Below are 20,845 nucleotides of genomic sequence, written 5' to 3' on the forward strand. Positions count from 1 at the left end.
GGGTTCTTTAAAATTCACACTCCTGGGTCGTGGGTTGACGGCGTCATCGCATCATCATCAGCCCCTCCCCTTTGGAGCCGTATTCAGCGGCATTTGTGTTACAGAGGAGGTGGAGTGACTTCACTCCACCTCTGAGTCTACCCACCCCCTCCCTAGGCCAATGGAAGATGGAGCAAGTTTGACCAGTCAATCGGCCTTCAGACCTTTTATGGAGGTAAGTGAAACAATTTAAAGATGACAATATCTGTCTTTACAATCACTTTTTATTCCCCACTGTAAAAGGGCCTGCATTCAGCACCAGGCCCCTTCACTCCATGTTAACGAGCAAGGGACATGAAAGACTTTTCTCAGATCTGGGTGGGGAGGGTCAGGGGAGGTGAATGAGCTAGCAGTGCATTACAATGGCATTAAGTAAGCTCAAAGTTCCCTCTCATGACAGAGGGATCCAATAACTTCCGACACCAGTCTGAGCTTACACAGGCCTGAGTGTTTCTGAGAATCTCCCTGTAAATCAGCACACAGAGGCAGCTTTTTCTATTCCACTTACAAATATCCATCTACATCAGATGGGGACAGCGGATTTTAAAAAGGAAATACAAGTTCATTTCAGAATCTATTCACCAGCAATACACAAATGTGCTGGAGAAACTCAGCAGGTAACGCAGCGTCTACTGGGCCTGAAACGTTGGTTACCCTTTATTTCCTAAGGATGTTGTGTGACCTGCTAAGTTTGTACGAGTTAGAACTGGCATTCCAGACATGGGTCAATAGTGTGAACAGAAGCAGGCTGAGCACATAGCCCTGAGGTGTTCCAGGGCTCCTCACGACAGTGCCCGATGTTCTGCTGCCAAACCAGACAAATTGTGGTCTTTCCATTTGGAAGTCCTGAATCCAGTTGTAGCAAGGGGTGTTGACCTGCAGCGAGGACAGCTTCTGGGGTGCGATCGTATTAAACGCCGAGCTGAAGTCAATGAAGCGCGGCCTGGTATACGAGGAGTCATTCTCCAGATGGGTCAAGATGGTGTGGAGGGACCAGGCTATAGCATCATCAGTAGAATGGTTCCATCTGCAGGAGAAATGAAATGGGTCCAGCGTCTCTGGGACGTGTGCTTTAATATGTTCCATCACCAGATGCTTGAAGCATTTCACAATGGTGGAGGTCAGTGCAATGGGGAGGAAGTCATTGAGGCCTACTATTGTCACCCTTTTTAGCACCAGGATGATGTTGGCTGTCATGCGCAGAGATAATGGAATGCTGCAGTGACGTGTTGAAGATGTCAGCAAGGACCTCTTTCAGTTGGTCTGCGCAGTCCTTCAGTACCTGACCAGGTATGATGTCTGGTGTGGGTTCACCTTGGATAGAGTTCTCATCACCTCAGCCATGACTTTGCAGGGAGCCCAGTCATTAGGAGGGACACGGTTTTCTTCAGTATCAGCTTGTTCTTCTAATTGAACGGTGCATAGAAGATGTTCAGTCTGTCCGGAAGGGAGGCATCGTTCATTATCCTTCATTCACAAAGTTGTCCTTATGATCTTTTGTGATCTTGATCTTGATCATTGGTTGCCACATGCACCTCATGTCACTGGTTTACAGTCAATGGATCTTCTGTGTGTACCCACGGTTTGCCTTGCGTATTGCACAGGAGAGTTCAGCCCTGACTGATATTAGTACCATCTTGTCACCTGTCCTGAAGGCAGCATCACAAGCTCTGAGAAGTTGCCTGGACCCCCTCTGCATCCAACCATGGTTTCTGGTTAGCCCCGTTTATGAAAGATTTAATCTGATGACATCCTCAATGCATTAGCTGATGTTGCCAGTCACTGAGCTCGTGTACCATGCACCTTCTCGAGTTTACTCGCAATTTTCTATAGTATGGTGTCCCAAAGTACACATAACTCTCAGTTTTGTACAACTGTAACCAACACTTTGTTCAACTGCAACATCTCACCCCAACTCTTAGACAATGCCTCAAACGACGAAGGTAAGTCGGCCTTATGCCTTTCCACCACTCTATCTGCTGAACTGTATTTATAAGGTCTTTCTTTTCAACATTTCCTAGAGCCCTGGCATTTACGTGCACGTCCCCACCTGGTTTAACTTCACAAAATGCATCATTGCACCTTTCAGAGTTAAATTCCACCTGCCATTCCTTTTCCCAGTTCCACAGTTGATGTACATTCTGCTATAACCTTAGTTGACTTTCTTCGCTGTCCAGTATACTACTCGCCTCGGTGTTGCTTGCAAACTTTCTAATCGTGCCACCAATATTCTATTCCAAATCAATGATACATACAATAAACAACAAAGGACTCAGCATCTGTCCTGCAGCACACTACCGGTCACAGGCATTTGATCTGAATTACAACCGTCCATTTTAACCCCCTGCATCAAGTCAAGTTTGCATCCAATTTGTGACATGCCCTGGTCCCTATTCTGGACCAGCCTACCATGTGGGACCTTGAAACCCTATACAAACAATCCCTCATGCCCTCCCTTAACAAACCTGATGGTCAACTTCAAAAAAACTCACAAATTCATGAAATATAATTTCCCACACACAAAGCCATGCAACTAAATCCCTGCAGGAAATCCTCACCACAGGATTCATGGAGCCACTGGAACAAATATTCAGGCTTGGAACATGTTCAACCTGAGGCAAAAGAATGCTCATGCAATGATGTCATCCTGCACAAAGCTAGACTTGGTAATATATGGCTCATGCAAACAGCGAAGCAAAAGTTAACTGGAGTGTCACATTACTTAAAAGAGGTCCAATAAACCTATGTTAGAGAGTCCATGGAAAACATCTCCCTCCAGGATGATCCTTTCTTAACCTTTCCTCTGTGACCGATGGCACACACTCTTGCTTACTGCCATTCATCTCATTCCCACCCCTATTCACTGCTCAGACCAGTGTTCACATGAGCTGACATCATCTGTCAATCACCCAGTCCCAACATTTCAAGTTTATTATCGTCTGACTGCATATGTAACCAGACAAAACAGTGTTTCTCCAAGACCACAACACACACATGTACACATAGCACATATCTACATAGAGATTAGCTAGATAGATAAATATACAGATATACATATTTATATCTACACATGCAGTCGATATAAAGATATAAAATGTGTGCACTGAGGATTTATCATGGCTCCGCATTCAACTTTACCCATCACAAGTACTACACAGGTTTCAGTTGCTGCAGACTCTCAGCCATGAACATCTGCCAGGCACTAAACTCGCCAATTAACATCCAGGGCCTTGGAGAAGGGACGACAAAGGAAGATTCCTCAAATCCCACTAATGCTGCAAAATCCAATCTCAAGTGACACAATCCACTTCAAACCGAGGACCGACATCTCTCAATAAAGGATCCCAACCCAAACACTGACCGGCTATTTCTCCCCACAGATGCTGCCTTACCTGTTGAGTTCTTCCAGCAGATTATTGTTTGCCACAAACATCTCTAGTTCATTCTGACATTCTCTCCCACAAATCACAGTGAAATCCAAAATGACAGCAGAGGTATTGCCGACTAAATACACCATTTCAAACACATAAACAGATGTTGAAGGACTCGGAGGCAGAATAGGCCTCACCTTGCTTTGTCCGAGGGCTTTTGCCGATGCTTGGGGGTTTGGACGAGGAAGGATGTGGCTCATTCACGACTGCATTCTCTTCTGCTCCCTCATCCTTGACTGGAGTCTTTTCTGGTTCCTCCTGGGTCAGTCTTTCTTCTCCTTCCTCATCCTTGTCTAGACTTCTCTCTGCTTCAGTCTTAATGTCAGTAGCTGGAATGTGAAAAGAACGTATGCATTAGTTCATGATGTGCACAGTCATCCTTCTACATAGACACAATGATCCCAACTTCATTACACACGTGTCTACCCCATCCCGCTTACTTATCCAGTCCCCTTCGGATCAACATATTCAGCCAATCCCTTTCATTGCAACCCGGTACTGCCAATCACTTTCATCCCAACTGCAGATTAAGCTTCTTTAAGTACACATCCAAGTACTGTTTGAATGCAATGAGAATTTTGGCCTCTCCCACCCTTTCAGGCAGTGAATTCCAGACACCTGCAGAGACCATTTCCTCATCTCACCTCAAGCCTTTCTCCCAATTACTTCACTGCTGTGTCCCATGGCTCTTGTCCCACTCTTAAGGAAAACAGATCCCTCCAGTCACTCCATCTGGACTTCTCATAATTCTTGATGACTTCATCCTCCTCCATTCCATAGAAAAGAAGCCCAAGTTATCCATTCTTCCTTTGAGCAACATCTTTCCAATTTTGGCACATCATTGCAAAGCTCCTCTGCTCCCCTCGACAGCGTAATTGCTTTCTTGTAAGATGGCAACCAGAACCACATGCAATGCTCAAGCTGTGGCCTCAATAATATTCTATATAATTCCAGCACAACCTTCATCCCCTTACATTTGTATTTTGTCACAGTTAAGCTCTAATTTAGTGCCATGCAAAGATTTTGAAATCAGATTCTTATTCCCAATTCTAAATTGTTCAGTGTGAACAGTGGTCTCTGTTGAAGCTTGTCATGAGTCACCTTACATCATATGACCTCATTCAGAGTGCTTTTAAAAGATTTTTTTTAAACTTTTTTATTGGCAGGACCAGCATTTATTACCCATTCCTAGTGAGTTTTCTGAAGATGGTGGTGAATCTTGAACCACTGCTGTTGTTCTGGTGACGATGTTCCTTCAGTACTGCCAATCCTAGGACTTTTGCCTGAAATGACTTGAATCAACTGTTCTGCCCAGCACTGAACCAGCTGTTGGAAGTTCATATCACCCCACACCACACTCCACCCTGAGTGACAGGTGCCTGTGACCACAGACATCTCAGGCTGGAGGATACCCTCCAGTGGAATGCCAGCTTTGCATTCCTGATCCGATAGGACATGAGGTGGGCAGGGGTATATTCTGAAATGCAGTGCCACAAAACCATCGTAACTACTGAGAAACCGACTTCCACACTGACAGTTAATATACCTTGAAGCCACCAGGAACATGTTACAATGCTGGATGTAGCCAGCATGCAACAGGACCCACTGTCAACAACTACACTTACCCCAACATCACCATGAACCAACTTCAGCAATGGCCATACCACCATATACACAATAACGGCCCTAGCACAGGATGAACCATCTTTAAAACCCTTCAATTTAATCATGAACACCTCACCAAAGCTGTAGATTGAGGCAAATAAAGTGTGGCGATGAATTCTATGGACCAACATACACCACAGGAAGCCTCCCTGCTGAACCATGTCCACATTTACATCCATCTCAGATTTTTTTTGGGTCTGTCTTGTTCTTCTAATTTGCCCCCTGAGAATCAAGCTTGCTCCTCCATTCAAAAAAATCATGACTGAAACATACAACCCCACTACCCTATTCCTGGTTTCCCTCCATCCCTTTTGATCTCTTTAGCCAACAGTTACTTCATGAATGTGACCCACTTTCCAGAACCTCTGCAGCCCTTCTCGCAAAGGTGCCCCCATGGTACTGTTGGGGAGAGAGTGGCAGAATTTAGACCCAGTGATATATTTCCAAGTCAGAATGCAGCAGTCATGTTCCCATGAACCTGATGCCTTTATCTTCTTTGGTGATAGAATTTGGGAAAAGGTATTAAGACTGATCCGAGAGAAGTTAAGGAAATATGGATTTATCTCTTTGGATTTGAGTTTTCAATGTGGTAAACAAGTTGGTTCTTTTTTTTTTACATTCAGTATGGTTGTGTGAGACAGTGAAGCCTTTTTTGAGTAGAATTATGGAATTTTTGGAACATTCATTTAAATTTAAACTTTCATTTGATCCTTTAGTATTTTTATTGGGATATATTTAAAAAGTTGGGTTTGGAATTAAAACTAGATAAATTTCACATTGCGTTTATAAAATTTGCATTGGCTGTGGCGAGAAAATGTTTAGTTGTTACTTGGAAGAATGAAACTGAGTTAAATATTCAGAGATGGGATATGGAATTGAGATCTTGTATTCCACTGGAAAAGGTAACTTATAATTTACGTAATAACTATTCTTTTTTTGTTAAGGTGTGGAGCCCGTATCTGAAGTATATGGGTTTAAATATGTAGTAGAGGTTTATTTTCCACTGTTGGGGCAGCACCAAACATGGCGACTGGTTGATAGTTATGTGTTAATCCTTTTTTTTTCCTTCTTTCTTTTGGGATAGATAGTAGGGAGAAGGGATAGGGATTGTGGACAGGGGAATTAAAGGAGAGAAAATTATCTATATTTGTATTCTATATTTGATTGTATGCCTTATTTTGAACAATAAATAAAATATACAAAAAAAAATCGACTAGAGCTTCTGCTAAACTCTGGAATCAAGGGACAGCACTTCCGGAATGTTCTCCAAATCAGCCTGAACTCTGTGCCACATCGCTAGAGTCAAAGCACAAAGAAGCTGGAGGAATTCAGCCGGTCTCACAAGCATCCTTAGGAGGTAAATATATATTACAGACATTTTGGGCCTGACTACTTCCTGAAACGTCGGTAATAAATCTTTACCTGTGGATGCTGCGAGACCGGCCGAGTTCCTCTGGCATGTGTTTTGACTACAATCACAGAGTCTGCAGACTTTTATGTTTCGTTCACATCGCTAGAGCCCATCTGATGCTCAGGTCAGTCTGACTTGGAGGTGAAAGTTTCTCCAGCACACGAAGGGGAAGTTTGAGAGGACCTGATTTTTTAAAAGTTGGTTAAATATGACAAATCAAGAACTGCAAACAAAAGCTCCCAGGCAGCAAGACTGTTCCGACAGTAGAAAGGAACAAATTCAGAGCATCTCTATTCCCTCCAGGTCCAAGTGTTAAGAATGCAAAAGAAATGACCACAGACGACATGTGTGGACAGATACTGCAATGGGATCACATTTCGTTTCAAACAGTCAGATAAAATTAGCACCCATTAATTCATCAGACCAGGGAAGACGTGACAACGGACAGCCCCACCAGACCTTTCATAGATTGGAGTTTAACTTCAGTTCTTAAATAAATTTCAACCTTAAGCATTGCCATACTTTTGTAATGAAGTCATAGGCACAGACTTGTCAGCCACATCCAATCAGATGCAACTTCCATGCCACTGACTGGCACAGCTCCTGAGATTCACAGCAAGACAGAACTGCAGGAAATAATCTTTCAAAACTGTACCCTCTGGAGAGGCAAGAGGAAATTAAAGAGCTAGTGCCAATCAAGATCTGAGTCATGGCTCTCTTCTTCGCCTTTCTCGAACCTCCAACCCCTGAGACAAAGGCTCGGGCTCCTGTGGAAGCCCAGGGCAGTACGAAGAGCCAGCTCTGGGGAGGAATTCAAAGCCTGCAGGCTCAATACAGCTAATGCCAACTACCATTAAAGGGCAAAGAAGGATCGGTAAAAATAAGCACGGCGTCAGACTCTGTTGTGAATGGGTTTGTTTATCGGCAACCCAGCAATGCATGCACATGCTGGAGAAACTCAGCAGGTCAACCAGAATCTTTAGGAAGCAAAAGGGTGGTCAAGGTTCCGGGCCTGAGCCCTCCGTTGAGGTATGAGCAAAAAGCTCTCCATTATTTACAATAACAAAACCATACAAAGTCTTTTCACACCTCACACCCTTAGTGACACATCCATACATTTTCATCACCGTACTTTGCTACATTCATTTTACCTCAACTCTGGCATCTTGTCGTTTCTCCCCCCTTTGCTGTTTGGGGGACTTCCCCTCAGTGCCCAGTAATGGGTGGTCTCTAGACTGTGATCCTTCCCCACAGTGTCCTCATGTTAGCTGTGCCAAGCCTCAGTGGGTCCCTTGGCACGTACTCCTGCAGTCTGAGTATGCCAGTTGTGCAGGAAGACCAAAAGGTTTCAGACAACTAAAGGCATTTATCACCGAGTTGATGGTCCTCCTGCAGTTCTGGATGTATGCCTCTGCGTTCCCCAGAACGGTCACAGATCAGAGAGTCCTCTGATACGCTGCTGCTGGGGATGAACTGTGAGAAGGACCCCTGTATCCTTTTCCACACACTCTTCGCCAATCTGCATTCTGAACGGATGAATCTCAGCTGCTCTGTAGCTGCCTACCTTTTACCTCAGGTAGCGGAAAGCCCGACATGATGAGCAGTTCCTTACACTTGTGGCTGGCAGAGAGCCAGAGAGTGATGCACAATGACAGAGAGGAGGCAACAACAGCAATCTTAAATCCAGCAGGTTTTTATCTGTTTGGGTAATGCTTTGAAAAATCATGCTCTGAGAGAGTGCAACATTTTCCCACAGAGGCTTCCCCAGCAGGCATTTCCCAGACTCTCCATTCTCCTGAACCCTCCAGTCATAAACAAGGCATCGATTCAAACCTGTACCTGAATGTGGGATGGACTGAAGTATTTTAGTACAGAGAAGTACCTAGTTGGTTTGCCCCAGTTTCTCCCCGAGGCAAGTCATTTATATCCTAACTGAAGAACTGATATCCTAAACCAGGCTGCATTCACTCGGGTCCTATCATGAAGGCAAAACCTCAGCCATCCAGTCTGATGACATCGTTTGAGAGAACGATTATGGAGCCAATCAAGGAAGGACCTGGTCCCACTTAAATATGGCTACCGTCGCAACAAGTCACCAGCAAATGCCAACTCGCTGGCCCTCCACTCTGCATTGGGACCATTCAAACACTAATATCACATTGTTCATTGAATACTGCTCGGCGTCTAACAACATGCAAGCAAAACTAATGATAAAAGTCAGGGATCTGGCACTTTGTTCATCCCTTTGTAATTGGATTTCCAATAACCTCATCAGCAGACCCCAATCAGGAACATCAGCTCCACCTCGCTGGCCATCAACGCAGTGTGCTCGGTCCCTTGCTCTATTCCCTCCACACTCATGATTGCATAGCCACATTCAACTCCAACACAATCTAGAAATTCACTGACTGCCCAAATAACTGGCAACGATGTCGGAATAACCTTATTCTAAGACCAAGGAACTTCTTGTAGACTTTAGGAAGTTGAAGCTGAAGCACCATACACCTGATTTCATTGATGGGACGGTGGTGGAGAGGGTAAGAACCTTTAAGGTGCTGTGAGCCTGCATATTGGAGAGCCTCTCCTAGAGTCAGCGTATCAAGGCAACCACGAAGAAGTCACAGATACTGCGTCAAGAAGGAAGCCAACGTCATACAAAATACCTATCCCTCTGGTCACAACCTCTTCTCACTGCTAACTTCAAGTAGAAAGTACCTCTAGCACCTCAAGGGTGAAGAAAAATTTCTTTCCAACAGCTACCAAGCTCTTGAACCTCCCTGTACTACCCCAACCCTAAACTACTCCAGAACCACCAAAAGATCTGCAAGCATTATTGAAAGATCACTTTTTCTTGCACAAACTGTGACGGTAAATATTTATTTGTTTATCATTTTATCTTTATAACCCCTTTCTCTGTCTTGGCATATTGTTACAATTTAGTTTATACTATTTAAGTTGGTGTGGGGCTGCAGCAAGTTAGCATTTTGGAGCATCTCATTTCAGGTATAGTTTGACTTCAACAATAATAATGTTCTCACATTATACGCTCATAATAAGCAAGATTTAGTCTGCGTTCCAGACACACGCACCTTTTAAAATAGATCGCCTGAAGCAAGAGCGTCATTCCTTGGGGGAAATCATGACATTTTTAGTCTGATGAAAACTGCAGGGAGATGGATGAGGGAAGGGGAAGCAGACCATCCAGGGTGTCCAGCCCTGTGGACGCTAATCAATGCCAGGGTAAAATACTTGCGGTCAGAGGTCACACGGTGCCATCACAGGAAATATCAGAGTGTTGTTCCAAGTTTTACACAGAGACTATTATTGATGAAGGAAGGAGTTAAGCAGGGAAGAAGTGCTGGAGGTCGTGCAGCATCGATAGGAAGCAAAGGATAACCAACATTTCAGGCCTGGGCCCCTTCATCAATGACCCCATCAAGGCTGTGTGACCTGCCGAGTTTTTCCAGCATGTTTGTGCATTGATCCATCATCATTTTCACCCTGTCTGCCCCCCTTCCCTTTCCTCGTTAATCTGCATCCTGCATCAATGAGGATTAGTATAAATTCCCTGAAAGCAATAAAAACCAACAGACAGAGGTGGGAGTGTGTGAACGTCCTGGATCACATTTCTTTCCAGCAGGAGTTCTCATCTCTCGATCTGACCAAACCACAGGTTGCTGTGCTTTGAACAAAGGAGTGAAATGACCAGTGGCGAGGTGTATAATGGGGAAATGACTTCAGGAAATTGAATCTAGTCACACCCAGAAAATCCCTTGAAAAAGTCGCGATTAGCCTGAGAGAGTGTAAAACCATGTCTCCCCTATCCAATTGCAACAATAAGATGCGCGGCTCCAATGAGCATCCTGGCAATGTCAAAGGCTGGCTTCTGAGAGCTGAGAATTCTCCTCATTATCTCTATACTATCGCTGTGGCCTGTTGTTCTGTTATAACCCCACACTTCTCTTCAGTAAACCTTTCCATTAGTCCCTTTCATATCGCCAAGTACATATGGGTTGAACCAGCCAATTAATCTGGCAGTGTGAAAGGTCCCAACCGGGCAGGGAAAGTAAAAATCTTGGTGGGGGCAATTGTCAGAGCCCACCCGAGTTAACTCGTTAATCACTCCATAGCGATGTGAAAGTTCTACTCGACTTATCGGGTACCGTTAGTGTCTGCGTGCTTGCGTCATCTGGCAGTTATATTTCACAGAGCAGCCAGCAGTAATGTCAGACTGGTGTAGGGCCACTATAGGGGATGGCCTGCTTGGTTCTCCAGAGTAGGGCCACTATAGGGGATGGCCTGCTTGGTTCTCCAGGGTAGGGCCACTGTGGGGGATGGCCTGCTTGGTTCTCCAGGGTAGGGCCACTATAGGGGATGGTCTGCTTGGTTCTCCAGGGTAGGGCCACTATAGGGGATGGCCTGCTTGGTTCTCCAGGGTAGGGCCACTATACGGGATGGCCTCCTTGGTTCTCCAGGGTAGGGCCACTATAGGGGATGGCCTGCTTGGTTCTCCAGGGTAGGGCCACAAAAGGGGATGGCCTGCTTGGTTCTCCAGAGTAGGGCCTCTATAGGGGATGGCCTGCTTGGTTCTCCAGGGTAGGGCCACTATAGGGGATGGCCTGCTTGGTTCTCCAGAGTAGGGCCACTATAGGGGATGGCCTGCTTGGTTCTCCAGGGTAGGGCCACTGTGGGGGATGGCCTGCTTGGTTCTCCAGGGTAGGGCCACTATAGGGGATGGCCTGCTTGGTGCTCCAGGGTAGGGCCACTGTGGGGGATGATCTGCTGGGATTCCCCTGTGTAGGGTCATTGTGGGGATGGTCTGCTGGGGTTCCCCAGTGTAGGGTCACTGTGGGGATGGTCTGCTGGGGTTCCGAGGTGTAGGGTCACTGTAGGACAGTCTGCTGCAGTTCCCTGTTGAGTGTCTGTGGGGATGGTTTATTGGGGTTCCCCAGTGTTGGGTTACTTTGGGGATGATTTGCTAGGTTCTCTGATGTTGGGTCACTGTCAAGACAGCCTGCTGGGGTGTATCAGATGTTTACCAGTAACTTGCCTCCCCATCTCGAATATTTGTTTCAGTGTCTTAAACCAACTCCTGCTAAAAATACACCATCTAAATGTAATATACGTATCTCAGACTGGCTGCAGAACTTGTAACTGAAACTAGCTCCAAGCATTGAACTGTGGGACAACTGAACTTTTCAGTGCCCTTCTCCAGACCAGACTTTTCTTTGAGTGATTGTTAAAGGTCACGTGATGGTTTTTTTTTAAGAGGAGCGTGAGATTTCTGCCATGTCCCCCAAGAGGAAGAGAAGCAGGATTTAGCATTCCATCAGTCCAATGGTGCAGCAGGTAGTGCTGCTACCTCCCAGCTCCAGGGACACAGGATCAATCCTGGTGCTCTTGGTGTGGAATTTGTCTGCTTCTCCTGAGTGGACTGGTTTCCCCTCATACGCCCCGGTTCAGGAGGTTTGATCTAGCATATGGGGATGGGAGGAGAATGAGACTGGAGACTGTGCATGCATGAAAGACCATGCGTTGGCAGGATCTAAATGGGAGAATGGGGGAAAAAAATGGTTGTAACAGCAGCGCTGCCACTGGTGCAGACCCACGGAGAGCAGGGTAAGGAGACAAAGCACTCCCGCTGGGTCCTACCACCTAGTCCAACTGCCGACAACTCCGTACAGGCTTTGAACGGCCAGTTAAAGGAGCCAACAATGGTTTTATTTAACATCCTGCGACTGTGGGGCCTGGACCCAAGATTGGCAGCAGCCACGAGGGACTCCAAGCAAGCAGAGGACTGGCGCTGGGCACCAGAAAACAGGGAGATCAACCCGTCTGAGAAGGGTAAGCAGAGGAGATAACCCACGGGACGGGAATCACCGCGGCGGACCAGTGAGGAGTTCTGCAGCTGAAGGAACCACACAGCCGACGGAACCCACAGAAGCTGCAGGCAGCTGCGCTCAAGGGACGCGCACAAGACTGCGGGCTGCTGGAGACTGGCTGAAGGGAGACCAGGTATCAGATCCAAGAGGGTGCTGGGGGCACTGAAGGGTTCCTATTCGTATCAGAGATTGCAATCTGGAGCTCAGGTCGCCAAGGGTTTGTACTGGACTCTGTGGGTGCGGAGGCTGCAGGAGTACTGGGGTGAATCCAGTGACGGGGGGTGAATCCAGTGACGGGGGGTGAATCCAGTGACGGGGGTGAATCCAGTGACGGGGGGTGAATCCAGTGACGGGGGGTGAATCCAGTGACGGGGGGTGAATCCAGTGACGGGGGGTGAATCCAGTGACGGGGGGTGAATCCAGTGACGGGGGTGAATCCAGTGACGGGGGATGAATCCAGTGACGGGGGGTGAATCCAGTGACGGGGGGTGAATCCAGTGACGGGGGGGTGAATCCAGTGACGGGGGGGGTGAATCCAGTGAGGGGGGTGAATCCAGTGACGGGGTGAATCCAGTGACGGGGGTGAATCCAGTGACGGGGGTGAATCCAGTGACGGGGGTGAATCCAGTGACGGGGGTGAATCCAGTGACGGGGGTGAACCCAGTGACGGGGGTGAATCCAGTGACGGGGGTGAATCCAGTGACGGGGGTGAATCCAGTGACGGGGGTGAATCCAGTGACGGGGGGTGAATCCAGTGACGGGGGGTGAATCCAGTGACGGGGTGTGAATCCAGTGACGGGGGGTGAATCCAGTGACGGGGGGTGAATCCAGTGACGGGGGGTGAATCCAGTGACGGGGGGTGAATCCAGTGACGGGGGGTGAATCCAGTGACGGGGGTTGAATCCAGTGACGGGGGGATGAATCCCGTGACGGGGATTAATCCCGTGACGGGGGGTGAATCCCGTGACGGGGGGGTGAATCCCGTGACGGGGGGGTGAATCCCGTGACGGGGGGGTGAATCCCGTGACGGGGTGAATCCCGTGACGGGGTGAATCCCGTGACGGGGTGAATCCCGTGACGGGGTGAATCCCGTGACGGGGTGAATCCAGAGACGGGGTGAATCCCGTGACGGGGTGAATCCAGAGACGGGGTGAATCCAGTGACGGGGTGGGGGTGGGGATCTTTTGCTTCTCTTTCTCTGACTGTAAGAGGGCCTTCAGGCAATTTCTGCCAATGGCGAAGTGGTCTGCCTTACAGTGGGCAAAAGCAATTTCATATAACATGATACTGTTTATATTACATGTCAATAAATTGAATCTTGAATTGATTGATGGGATTCAATGAAGCAGCAAAGACTCGATTGACCGAATGGCCTTCCCTCTATCTCAAAAAAGTACACAAGCATTAAGCATTTATGTCTCATGCCAACCCACCATTCTGTAAGACAGTGGCTGATTTTAGATTTAGCACTGCTTAACATCAAAACCTTCGAATGCCTTATACTTAAAAAACAATCAATGCTATTTCCAACATCGGTCACTCTGAAACACCCCTGAAACCAGATCAATGGGTTTTTGTAATATTGCCTGTAAAATCTCACGCAAAACACAAAATGTGACTCCACAGCTCTCACAGGAAGTAAAGGGTAACCAATATTTTGGGACTGAGCCCTTTGTCAAGTGTGCCCAGGCCCGAAATACGAGTTACCACTTCGTATGGATGCTGTGTGACCTGCTGAGTTCCTACAGCACATTTGTGTACATCACTCGACCCCAGCATCTGCACTTTCAAGTCCAAGCTTATTATCATCTGACTGTACAAATACAATCAGACGAAACAGCGTTTATCCAGACCACGGTGCACACACATACATAGCACATAATAATCACATATATACACAAAGATACCATTTAAATTAAATAGATATAAATATTTTGGTGTAGCGGCCTGCGTAGAGACATGGATTGATCTGCAAAATGGCTGATGAACACGGTGACCGTGCGGACCTGGGGGGTGACACCAGTCATCATCCCAGGTGACCGCCACATAGTGGGAAGATGGGGAACTCTGGTGGGAACGCCGGCCAATCTGAGGCTGCCGCTCCGATGAAGCGGGGCCCTGATGTCAGTGCCAGGGGCCCATAGAAGCACAAGATCCAGAGCAATAAATGAGTCTCTTTTTCCAAGGCTTTGGTGTGCGTGTTGTTCTTTCCCACACTCGCGTGGGACCAACACTATATTGGGATGATTTACGAGGTTACAGGATACCATTCATCATTCTCACAGCCTGTGGGAAGATGTCATTTCCCAGTCTGGCAGTCCTGATTTTGATCTCCTCCACCTCCTTGATGGTAGTAGGTCAAAGATACTGTGTGATGGCTGGAAAGGGTTCTCTGTAAATCTTTGAGCCCTATTTAAGCAATGATCCTGGTAAATGTCAACAATCGAGGAAAGGCAGACCCAGTGATCTTCTCTGCCATTCCTCTGCATTGACTTCCAGTCCAATGGTTTGCACACCACTCAATTTTATAGCCAGACGGGACACTGCTCCTATCAAATGTTGTTAAGATGGGGGCCGGTGGCCTTGATTGTTTAACTGCGCAATTGTATCATGTACAGGAATATCAGGTTTCTGTTTCTGCCACCTCCTCTAATGTCTCCTGTGCCCTCCATTGCCTCAGGGCCTCCTGCCCACCCCAGAGGTGAGCCTGCTTTCCTCACATTGTCCACTTGGCAACATCCACCAGGACAAGTCACAACTGACCACCCAGCAGCATTCCCTCCTCTCTCCAATGGGATTTCCTCAGTTTTAAAATCCTCCCCTCCCCATTCCAGTCAGATTAGGTCAGAGAGTTTGGCAGAAATCCACCCCCATCAGTGGCAAAAGTCCCTGTCTCTGTGCTGGATGCCTGGACACTAACAGTCGCTATTGTCATATTTACTCCGAGATCCTGCGTTAAACCATCTCACCCCACAGCTTCCCCAGACAGCAACAATTCCCACATAAAAAGAAAACAAACACCCTTAAGGGGATTATAAAATGGGATTGGTGTAAAATGCATCTCTGATACTTATTACAAGTTCACTGGGCTGAACGGCAGTTTCTGCGCTGTGGGATTAGTTATTTCACTTCCAGCTGATGATAAGCAGCCAATCCAATATTCAACATTGGAGGTAACATCTTCACTCAGAGGCTGGTGACAGTGCAGGCTGAGCTGCCAGCAGAGGTGGTAGATGCGGGATCGATTTGGCCATTTAAGAGGAGATTGGACATGTCCATGGATGAGAGGGGTATGGTGGGCGATGGTCTGGGTACAGGTTGAGGAGACTAAAGGGAAAGCTTCCATTATTGTCACGTGATACTACATTTAGAATGTAATATACATGAAATTCAACTTTTGTCAACCGTAAGGCAGGCAGAGAATCACCACTTTGTCCAGCTCCCCTCACAGAAACCTACAGCGCCTGGTCTTCCTCGGCGGTCTCCCCTCCAAGTTCTGACCAGGCCTGAGCCTGCATAGTTTCTGAGATCAGACCAGTCCAGGTGGATACAGGCTTCTATACAAGGTGGAGAAAATAGTTTGACGTGGACTAGACCAACCTCTGCCGTTTCTGGTTCTAACCTGCACTGGTCCTTCTCATGCAGTCGATAAGGACGAGTTCAGCATCCATCTGAAAGATCTGACCTTCGACTTCCTCCCACCTAATCCATCTTTTAGTTCTGAACACACCAAGATTTTACTCTGTCAAATCCCATCATTGGTGTAAAACAATTCTGATTCACTCCCGACGCCACTGCTGTGACTGTCAGTAAATGTGGGCCAGTCCAATTGGACCTTGCAGAGAGGGGAGGCTTCAGACTGCTGCTCAGTGGGCCCGATGTTGACACACTATATTGGGCAGACTGCCGGCCATCAGTCGGCCGTGGAGCAACTGTGCACAGTCCGCAGGTGTGACATGAAGTCTATCACTTTAATTCCCCCCCCAACTCCCACTTTGACCTTTGTCTGTAGCCTCCTCCACCATTGCGAAGTCACAACTTTATCTTGCATTAAAAGACAACTATGCTTTTCATATTTATGGTCTCTTTTTGTTCCAAATTATGTATACCATTGTAAACATTCTTCACTGCAGCAAGCAAGAATGTTGGTGCACATGTAGATTATGCAATGCGTTGACAAACTGGTTATCTTGACAAGAGGGCCCAATGCAAACTCAAGGAACAACACCTAGTCTTCTGCTTTGGCACAATACGGCCCTCCAGGCTCAATAACGCAACCTCCAACTTTGCTGACTTGCTCTTTCATTGTGTCTCCAACAGAACTGGCTATTGCAGCCTGCCATTGATATGGCTCAGTATTTCTGTTCCTTGATGTAGTGTGGCCCCTTGGACGTGTCCAACAGCCTCCCCCATCAGCAATGTATTACACAAAGAAAGGCAGCACGGTTGGGCGTAGCGGTTAGCGCAACACCTTTACAGCGCCAGTGAGCACGACTGAGGTGTGAATCCCGCGCTGTCTGTGAGGAGTTTGTATGTTCTCCCCGTGTCTGCGTGGGTTTTCCCCCGGGGGCTCCGGCTTCCTCCCACCTTCCGAAATGTCCCAGGGGGTTGGGTATAAATTGTGCGGCATGGACTCGTGGGCTGAAATGGCCTGTTACCATGCCTTTAAAATTTTAAATTTGTGTCTACATTTTTTTAAAAGCTTAACTGCTCCACCTACTGCAACTCATTGAAAAGAGATGTTCCCTGTGTCCTAACCAGGCCCTCCCTCACTTCCACTCCTCCCCCAAAATTATTTTCCTCTTTCCCTTTTCAGATGAAGGATACTGCACCTGAAGCATGAACTGTTTCTTTCAACAGATACTGACTGATCTGCTAGTGATTCAAGTTTGTTCTGTTATTATTTTATATTTGGAAGTGAGCAAGCTTTGAGTGACATAAAAAAAATAAAGAGAAACACTTGTTTTGAAGGGATGCAGAAGGGTTGGGAAATCTTAGAAAGCTATGTTCTATTTTAGTTCTAAATCTGCATGTAATTATAACCAGTGTTCATAACCAAGGACTTTGCAACACTGAAGGAAGTCTGGGCCAGGCATAGCAGCAGCCCTTCACAGAAAGCATCGGTGACAAGGACACACCAGCAGCGCAGGCCTGGTGTGGATCTGGGGCACCAGAGTTCAGAGCTGTCCATTCAATCATCCAGGAGCTGGAAAGAAGTTTCAGCCACTTTAAAACATCCTGGGGAGTGCCAGGTGATGTCAGGGCTCTGTCACCTGGGAAGGGTTACCGACACATGGAGTTAATTCTGTGAACAACGAGAGGTGTTCCATTTTCTAAAGCTTTCATAACCTTCAAACTGCTCGTCTCAATGTGAAACTAAACTTAATAAACATCAATTAAAAGCACGTTTTAATTTTAAATTTTAAAAATATTTTACATTAAGACATACAGCATAGAATCAGGCCATTATGGCCCACAATTCCATGCCCCCCCCCCCTCAAAATACCCCAATTAGGAGGAAACCAGAGCACCCGGAGGTAACCCACACAATCAAGGAGAGAACGAACAAATTCCTCACTGATAGCGTCGGATTCTAACCCAGGTCTCTGGCACTCTAATAGTATTGTGCTAAATGCTTGCTAACCGTGCTGCCTTTTATCCTCAAGTTATTCCAACGAACACCAGGGAGGCCTGCGTTACAAATCAGTGGTTGGCCAGACCAGTGCTGAGGCCTGGGACTAGATGATCTGTGAGACACAACAGTTCCAGGCAGAGGTACCTCGTGGTGGAGCAGCTTGCAAAGGCCAACTAAGTTTGATGTGCCTGCAGATCAAAATGCATCCAGATGGATGACAGAGGACGTATGCCCTCTAAATTAAAATAAATTTAGATGAGCAGCACATCTAATCATAGGCTCTTCCAGCCCCCACAAACCATGCCCCTCAAATTCCCCAATTAACCTACAAACCCTCTATGTTTTGAAGGGTGGGAGGACACCACAGGACCCAGACATACAGGCCATTTTGGCACACGAGTCCATGCCACCCAATCACACCTACATGCCCCCCCACCCCTCTAAGTTTCAAATGGTGGGAGGAAACTGGAGCCCCAGGGGGCTCCTTACAGACAGCACGGGATTCGAACCCCAGTCCTGATTGCTGGCACTGTAACCATGTTGTGCTAACCACTACACCAACCGTGCCCCCCTCAGACATGGGAGGAACGTCTAAACCCCTTACATGAAGTACCAGATTTGAACCCGGGTTGGTGGGACTGAAAAAGCACTGCATCGTCCGCTATGCCAACTGTGCTGTCCTCTCTGACCCTGGGGAAAAGACCATGACTATTCACCTCATCCATGCCCCCATTCAGCCCTCAACGCTCCAGGAAAGAATTCCCCGTCTCTTCAGCCTCTCCTTATAACTCCAGCTGGCTCTGTCTGGCTCTCTTGTCCCCTCTGCTCCATTTACTTAATACAATCAGGCTGGGGCCAGCTTCCTGCTCTGCAGCAGGACAACATCTGGCAATCACAGATCTGGCTAGAGTTTGGGAGCCTGACTCAAGATGACCAAACAGAGGTCTGAGCAAAACCATCCATAATTGCCCAGGGGAACTAACCAGAGGAAGTGGCAACTCGATTACTCAGCATTAAATTGCACCATCTTGCTAGCAGCCAGAATCTATTTTAAATTTTCAATTCATCCAGGGCATCAACCCTCCCGACCTCAGTCATCTTCCCAAGGACCCTGAAGCATTGCAGTGCTCCTCCAATTCTAAACCTCGGAATGGCCCCAACTTTCCCTCCTCAGACCTCCCAAATGTTCTTTCATCCTCTTAAGACACTCTTTAAAACTACCATTTGCTTTGCTTGAGCTATTGATCACAGAACCCAAATCTCCTTACTTAGAATCACTTAGAATTTTCACGCGTTTCTGGGAAGATGCTTGGATTTTTTCTTTGTTATTTAAAGTGCAAGATAAATCGTTGAGGGTTTTAAATGATGTTCACTCATATCTTAGGACTGTGAGTAATGCTATGGCAACAGCCATTATTTCATAATGTTTCTTGTGAACCACAGCTTACAATTTAGGGACTATTTTCAGTTTCAAAGCAGACCTCTGACAACAATTCTACAGAGGACATGGTGCAGTCTGCCATTTGATCTAGCAAGGGCACATGCTCATTCACATAACATCAGCGCAGGACAATGAAAGGCGAGCAGTTCATTGATTGCAGCGGAAGGCCAACGTAACCTGGTCCTTCAGTTTCAAGTTTATTTGTCACAAAGGAAGGGCTCTTCTGCGAACAGACCAGCAAGTTATCCCTCGCATTACACGCAGCAGCGTAAAGAGCACAATTTACACTCGGCAGGTGACACAGCAAGTAAGAAGATCACACTGCGTGACCTGCTGAGTTTCTCCAACACTTCCGTTGCATCATTTGAAGAGTTAACAGTTAAATTTAATCTTCCCAATAGACAGTTTTTTAGATATTTACAAATTAGGACTTTTGCTCAATCTGAACACTTTCATTTTCCCTGAGTTCTGGATTTACTTTTTGATATAAAATTTCATCATAGCTACCTTTTATGAAAATCTGATGGATCTAAAAATGGGTTCAGGAATTGCAATTAGAAGGAAATGGGAAAGTGGTTTGAACATCTCTCATTTCAGATGAGGATTGGACTTGATTAACACCACCTCATTTTGAGCATGACACTGTCTATTGCAATTCTAAGTGGTAGACACTGGGCTAAGGTTAAATTATCCCATTTTTATTCTGACAAGGATCCAATATGCGACAGATGTAGAAGTCATGAGGCATCACTGGTTCACTTGCTTTGGAAGTGGCCAAAACTGAAAGATTTTTAAGGACGATTTTTTTCCAGGCAGTTTCTGAGATTCTTACGATCAAGGTAGATCCTTGTCCCTTTATTTGGTTATTCTCAGCAGGAAAATATTTCCTTGAACCGAACTCAGAGAAGAGTTGTAACTTTTACCACATTGATACCCAGGTGAGCAATTTTGATTAAGTGGAAAAATCGTCTACCACTGACACACGCGTTGGATACAAGATGTCATGTCTTGTTTGAGCTTGGAGAAAAATCAGAGAGGACTATGAAAGAAACGAAGATTGAATTCAACAAATTGCGGGGCCCATTCATGGATTAAGATCACCATTTGAATGCCCTGGGGCTGTTTGCTCTATGTGCGGAGGCCGAAACGCGATCCCTGGCTTATTTTCCCTCCTCTTTCTTTACTGTTGACCATGTTTAAAAGGAGGGGAAGGATCAGTATTGGGGGGGGGAGGTTTGTCATTTTTTCTTTCTTTTTTTAATTCTTTTTTTCTTTTTTGCTTTAGAAGAGATTACTCTATCTAGGTATCTTATCAAAGTCATATTGCAATCATAGAATATG

General features: G+C 46.5%; 1 protein-coding gene across 6 annotated transcripts in view; it reads right to left on the bottom strand.

The window, feature by feature from the left end:
* The window catches only part of map7d1a (MAP7 domain containing 1a), a 163,856-nt gene that overhangs the window by 68,781 nt on the left and 74,230 nt on the right, over positions 1–20,845 (bottom strand). For all 6 annotated transcript variants that reach the window (XM_069895877.1, XM_069895875.1, XM_069895876.1 and 3 more), the window contains exon 2: positions 3,608–3,799. In XM_069895877.1, coding sequence (XP_069751978.1) covers positions 3,608–3,799 — 192 coding nt within the window. The remainder of the gene's footprint in view (positions 1–3,607; positions 3,800–20,845) is intronic.

The sequence above is a fragment of the Narcine bancroftii genome, chromosome 8 (assembly GCF_036971445.1).
Source record: "Narcine bancroftii isolate sNarBan1 chromosome 8, sNarBan1.hap1, whole genome shotgun sequence".
Lineage (NCBI taxonomy): Eukaryota > Metazoa > Chordata > Chondrichthyes > Torpediniformes > Narcinidae > Narcine > Narcine bancroftii.